This window comes from Eutrema salsugineum, unplaced genomic scaffold (genome assembly GCF_000478725.1).
Source record: "Eutrema salsugineum unplaced genomic scaffold, Eutsalg1_0 scaffold_1, whole genome shotgun sequence".
NCBI lineage: Eukaryota > Viridiplantae > Streptophyta > Magnoliopsida > Brassicales > Brassicaceae > Eutrema > Eutrema salsugineum.
Window position 1 is genome coordinate 10,428,918 of NW_006256909.1, and position 6,000 is coordinate 10,434,917.

General features: G+C 36.1%; 1 protein-coding gene and 1 pseudogene across 1 annotated transcript; both read right to left on the reverse strand.

The window, feature by feature from the left end:
• Nucleotides 1-411: 411 nt before the first annotated feature.
• Nucleotides 412-1,580, reverse strand: LOC112081936 (annotated as a pseudogene).
• An 837-nt stretch (nt 1,581-2,417) lies between these two features.
• LOC112081937 (glutathione S-transferase T3-like) lies at nt 2,418-3,281 on the reverse strand. The gene has a single exon (XM_024149001.1). It carries the CDS (start codon nt 3,279-3,281, stop codon nt 2,418-2,420), a length of 864 nt encoding a protein of 287 aa, XP_024004769.1.
• Nucleotides 3,282-6,000: the final 2,719 nt, after the last annotated feature.

The following is a 6,000-nucleotide window of genomic DNA, read 5'->3' on the forward strand; positions in this document are numbered from 1 at the left end:
AATGAGTTTCTAAAAACTCATAAACTAGAGACGTTTCTACTTATATTAGGCATTAAAACATTATTTTTAAATCAAATAATAGCTTAAAACTTCATTAGAGACTGCTGTTAGAGTTGGTCTAAGGGAAATTAAGAGCATGATTATTGGTATGACCTCTAATGAGTTTCTTATGAATATTTAATGAATTAATTTGTGTCAAGAAACTATTAAAAGAAACCATGTTTTTTTAATGGTCCATTGGTAGAAACTTATATGGGTTTCTTGTAAGAAAAAAAATTATGTTTTTTTTAATGGAAATAAAGATAATTAATTAGATTATTACATTATGAAATTAAAAAAAAAACAGAAACAACACAAACATACAATTGAAATGTAAACATAAATTTTGTAATACAAACTTAATTGTTGGCTTCAGTACGTCCCAAATTTTTGCCAGACATGCTCCAACAAATCAGCTTGCAAACGATCATGCCGTGGTTTATCCCGAATATCATTTCGAATACCCATCATATTAGCAATGTTTGAGAGCATATACGTTGAATATGAGAGATCCACAGTTGAACTTCCGCTTCCTTCTCCATGTTCAAAATTTGAAAGATCAAAATGTCTGTATCCATCTCGTTTGTTTTCTACTATCATATTATGGAGTATGATACAAGCTCTCATAATCTTCCCTATTTTTGCTTTATCCCAAAAAAGAGCAGGATTTTTAAGAATGGCGAAGCGAGCCTGTAAGACTTCAAAAGCACGTTCGACATATTTCGGTAGCCTTCTTGACGTTCAGCAAATAAGCATGACTTTGGATCTTGTGGAGCTGGTATAGATTGCACAAAAGTGGCCCATTTTGGATAGATACCATCTGTGAGATAGTATGCTAACTTATACTCGCGTCCATTGACATAAAAATTTACTCGTGGAGCTTTACCTTGTATTATATCATCAAAAACGGGAGATCGATCAAGAACGTTTAAATCATTTAATGTACCTGGAGGTCCAAAAAAGACATGCCATATCCACAGATCATATGAAGCAACTGCCTCTAGAACGATAGTGGGTTTTCCTGAACCACGTGTATACTGGCCTTTCCAAGCCGTTGGACAATTCTTCCACTCCCAATGCATATAGTCGATGCTTCCTATCATTCCGGGAAATCCCCGTTGCTCTCCGAAATGAAGTAACCGTTGAAGATCCTCTGGGGTGGGTCTTCTTAAGTACTCATCACCGAACAAATCAACAATTCCTTCTACAAAATGTTCCAAACATGCACGAGCGGTTGTTTCACCTAGACGGAGGTATTCGTCAACCGTATCAGCCGCAGTGCCATATGCCAAGAGACGAATGGCAGCTGTACACTTCTGAAGCGGTGAGAGACCAGGCCTTCCGAGCGCATCTTTCTTCTGTCTGAAGTAACGTACTTCGGTGGAAAGTTTTTCAACTATACGTAAGAACAAATGTTTGTTCATCCTAAAACGTCGCCGGAAATAATTAGCCGAATATGTTGGAGTTTCACTGAAATAGTCGTTCCATAACCGGTTGTGGCCTTCTTCATGATCTCTTTCGATAAAAGCCCGTTTTTCCATGATTTGGTTGTCTCCATTTGATCGCCATAATAATTCAAACAATTCTGTAAAGTTTGATTGAACATTTGCTCTACGTTTTCTTCAAAAGCTTCATTAACTGGCCCATTGAAGTCGTTGTTGGATGAAGAAGCCATTTTTTTAAGGAATTTGATTAGAAATGAAAGAAAAAGAAGAGAATTAAATTGAGAAAGCTTGTGATTTGTATCAAAGTATGGAAACTTATATTGGTAGCAAAGTAAGAAGGAAGACGAAGGAAGAGTTTGGAAACTTAGATTGGTAGCAAAGTAAAAAGAAGTTTGATGTTTTTGCTTTAGAGAGAAGTCACGATAAAAAGAGAGAAGAAGTTCGATGAGTTTATGAAACAACATTTGCAGTAAAGTCTCTATAAATAAACGATTATAACTTATACATGTGGTGTCAAATTGTTTTTACAATGTGTGGTCTGAGAAGAAAAAAACAAAATACAAGGCAATAGAAAAGAGACTTGTGACACTCATTTGGTGTTTTGTGCCACGCCCAATAATTGTTGTCCACCGAGTGGGAAATCTGTCACCACATCTCTTATTGTACAAGTACAAACATAAGGTGAGTTGGCATAATAATTCAACAAGAGCAAAGTTCATCATCTTTAGTTAATTTTTATATAAAGATCAAACTTAAAGCTCATCATCGTAAGGTAAAAGTTAATAAAAAGAAACATTCATTTTCATAGATAAAGAACAAAAGTAACAACCACATTCAAGTACTTAACCGAGAGATCAGACCCACCTTAAGCAAGTACAAACACAAACTTAAGGTTAAAAAAAGCTTAAACATAAACTTTAACAGAAAACCATTCTAAAACAATTCAGTCATGAGTTTCTTCTTAACATCTTCCTCATACTCTGATAGTGGCCCTTGCTTGGCCAAAAGACATTCAAGTATACCCATCTTCTTGATTTTTGCCTTCATTTCCAAGTCTTTCTCTTGAATTTGCCACACTGCTTGAAGCGCAAGCAATGGTTCTTCTTTCTCTACCACTGGCTTCTTGCCCTTGGCTTTAGATGCCTTGACACCTGCAGGTCGCTTGCCTCCATTATCTTCATCGCAAGGGTGGGTCTCCTCAGCACCCGATCCATCTAAAACTCTTCTTTTTTTGGAGTTTCCAGCTACCTTTTCTGTTGAAAGAGCAGACCATTTCTGATCATTTCTGAGCTCATACCAAGCATGCTCTAAAGTGAACTTCTTCTTGTGATTGTTGTAGCAGATCTCATGAGCCATTTTGAGAATATCATTCTCATTCTGACCACTGGATCTCTCTCTACAAGCAGCCTCATATGCTCCACAAAATTTGCAGACTTGATCATTTATTTTCTGCCATCTTTGCTTGCATTGGATCGCCTCTATCTTCTCACCAACACACTTTGAAGATGCTGAAAAATAAATGGCTATGCGCTTCCAAAAGGCAGTTGACTTCTGTTCATTTCCCACCACAGCATCCTTGCTCGTGTTTAACCACGAGCTGATGAGAAGAATATCATCACTCGGGCTCCACTGTCGTCTTTCCTTCTTTTCCGTTGCAGGTGATGCTTCACCGATGGATGCAGGACTTTCTTCAAGAAAGCTAGACAGATATCCGCAAAAAACAGAGTCTTGTTGACTGTTCAACAGTTCAACAAAGTTTGAGGTTGTGAAAGCTGGACCCGTAGAAGAGAATGCCATTTTTGGTACAAGGAAAGATGAGAGGAAGATGAGGCAAGAAGCTTTTGGGAATGGTTTTCAGAAGAAACAGATGAAGCACAAAATGGATTTTTGGAAGAGGAAGAGGGAGAAGCACAAAACCGAACAAAAGACAAGCACAAACTGAGAAGAAGAAGCAAGGATAGTTTGTTTAGAAAGAGAGGAAGCACCGACTAATAAATAAGCCAATGGTGCAACACTGATGAAGGAAATGAAAGGAACTTTGATGGAAGTAAAGCAAAAACGTTTTTCGAGGTTCAAAACCCCATTTATTATCCTAAACCAACCTAAACTCAGCCATTACTCTACACTAAAGCAAAAACAGATATATTGAGTTGACATATATCTAACACTAAATCAGCATTCAAAAACCATTTCCAGAAACCATTTAACACTTTAAAACCATTAAACCTAAATCAGCATTGATCAAGCCTCAACCACTCCATATCTAACTAGGCATTAATTACAATAAAGGAAACTAGAAGACTAACCTGAAGCTTTGTAACGACCAAAGGGAACAAGAAACTAGGTTACGATCCAAGTAGAAGATGAACAGCTGTAGATAGACTTTTGGAAGAAGCTTCAATCTGCAAAAATCATTATCATTTAAAACTCAGCACTATAAACCGATGAAACATTTACATCTAGTTTCACCACCTCGAACTTTGTTTCATTAATCTAAAACAGATAAACTCCCTATACCGATTACAGTTTACATTTGCAACAGATATTTGAGGAACTATTTACATCATGAACCATCACCGATCATGAACAATTTAGATGAAGAACCCTTTAGATCATGAACCGTTAACTTCAGCTAAAAAAGATAGAAATAGATAGAGCATATGACCAAAAACGATTTACAGATCGTGAACCATATACCATATACCTATCAGCCATTTTTACAGATCATGAAGCATTAGAAGTTTACAGATCAGAATACCTCATCAATTCATCGATTCAGAGACTAATTCAGGAAATATATCATCGATTCAAAGACTAATTCACGAAACCTCATCAATTCATCGATTCAGAGACTAATTCAACAAATCCAGAAACTACATGCAAAATACCATTTCCGACTAAGAGGATGAAGAACGAAGATGAAGAGGATGAAGAGGATTAAGGAGAGAATCACTTATCTGTTAAATCGATGGAGGAGAAGAGGAAGCATCTGCGCCGGAGAATATGAGCATCGCCGGAGAATTTGACGCCGTCGACGATAACAGATGAAACGACGAAGGAGAAGTGGGCGATTGTTTTTTGGCCGATAATTTTTGGTCATGGATGAGAAATGGCCGAGATTTCTCTTCATTGAAAATGATTTTGGTCGATAAATTTTTTGGACCAATGAGAGGATGCCACATACACAGCAGGGATCGTTTCCACTTAATCCCAAATTAGGATCGATCCCACTTCTTTTGGGCTTTTTTCTTTTTTTTTTAATTTCAAAAAGGCCCTTAGTAACCTAAAAGAAACTAGCAATAAAGATGGTCTAACATATTGACCAAAAAAAACACAAAACATAAGACCATGTTTATGGTAAAACAAAACCCACAAGGGTTTTCTAAAACATATTTTAATATTAAAATTTTGAGAAGAAAAAGAGAGAAATCGAAGAAAAAGAGAAAGAGAGAGAAAAGGAGGAGAATGAATGAGAGAGAAAATCGACAAAGCAGAAAGGACATGTGGCATTAAGAGACTCCTTTTAAGAGCATGATTATTGCTATTACCTCTAATGGGTTTCTTATCATTATTTAATGTATTGATTTGGAGCAAGAAACCATGTTTTTAATGGTTCATTAGGAAAAACTTACTTGGATTTCTTGTAACCAAAAAATAAATTAAGTATTTTTTTAATGGAAATAAAGATAATTCCAGATTGAACTAATGTTGTTCATGATTCCAGAAAGAGCATAACTAAAAGTTTTCACAAATGGTCATCTATATACGGAAGCTTTATCTTGCCTGCAAGGCTGCTTCATTATTTGTGGCCCTTTGGTTGAAAATGTCCAAGATAAGGGCGGTGCAGTCACAAACTCGTACATCCCCACCAAAGGCCTCTTCCAGGTTACGCAATTGCCTGAAATTTAAAATATGAAGTAATGAGAAAATGAAACACATGCTCAGTTCACATTTATGTTGATAAACTAGCGTGGAAACAAACAAGAGTATGAAACTCCTACATACTACACAATCCAATGACCACTTTAGTAAATATTAATCAGCTAACGACCAAGACAAGCTACAGCTTTGTGAAAGAAGAAACAGAGTAGCTTGCAGTAAAAAACAAATTGAAGAATAAAAAACTCATAACTATAGATTTTGGGAAACTTATAAGTTAAACGGTATGCAAGACGCAAGGTGGTCTTAATTTAAAAGCACAGGTTTCCACTAAGAAGGAAAATTACACAGAAACGTTACCCTAGTGAAAGTTCATCGTCAAATATCACGGTCTCAACGTCCAATGCGTGTATTCACTATATGCCGATGAAAAAGATAGATCATTAAGCTAAAACAGATAGACACAATATACAGATCGGATCAGATCAAACGATAGAAACATATATATCATGAACCATTTACATCATGAACCATTTACGATCATGAACAATTTATATCATGACCCATTTAGATCATGAACCATTAATTTAAGCTAAAAGAGATAGAAATAGATAGAGTATATCATAAAAACGATTTA

What these genes read in the sequence shown, in the direction of transcription:
- LOC112081937 (XM_024149001.1), bottom strand. Translation starts at nt 3,281, where the DNA reads ATGGCATTCTCTTCTACGGGTCCAGCTTTCACAACCTCAAACTTTGTT.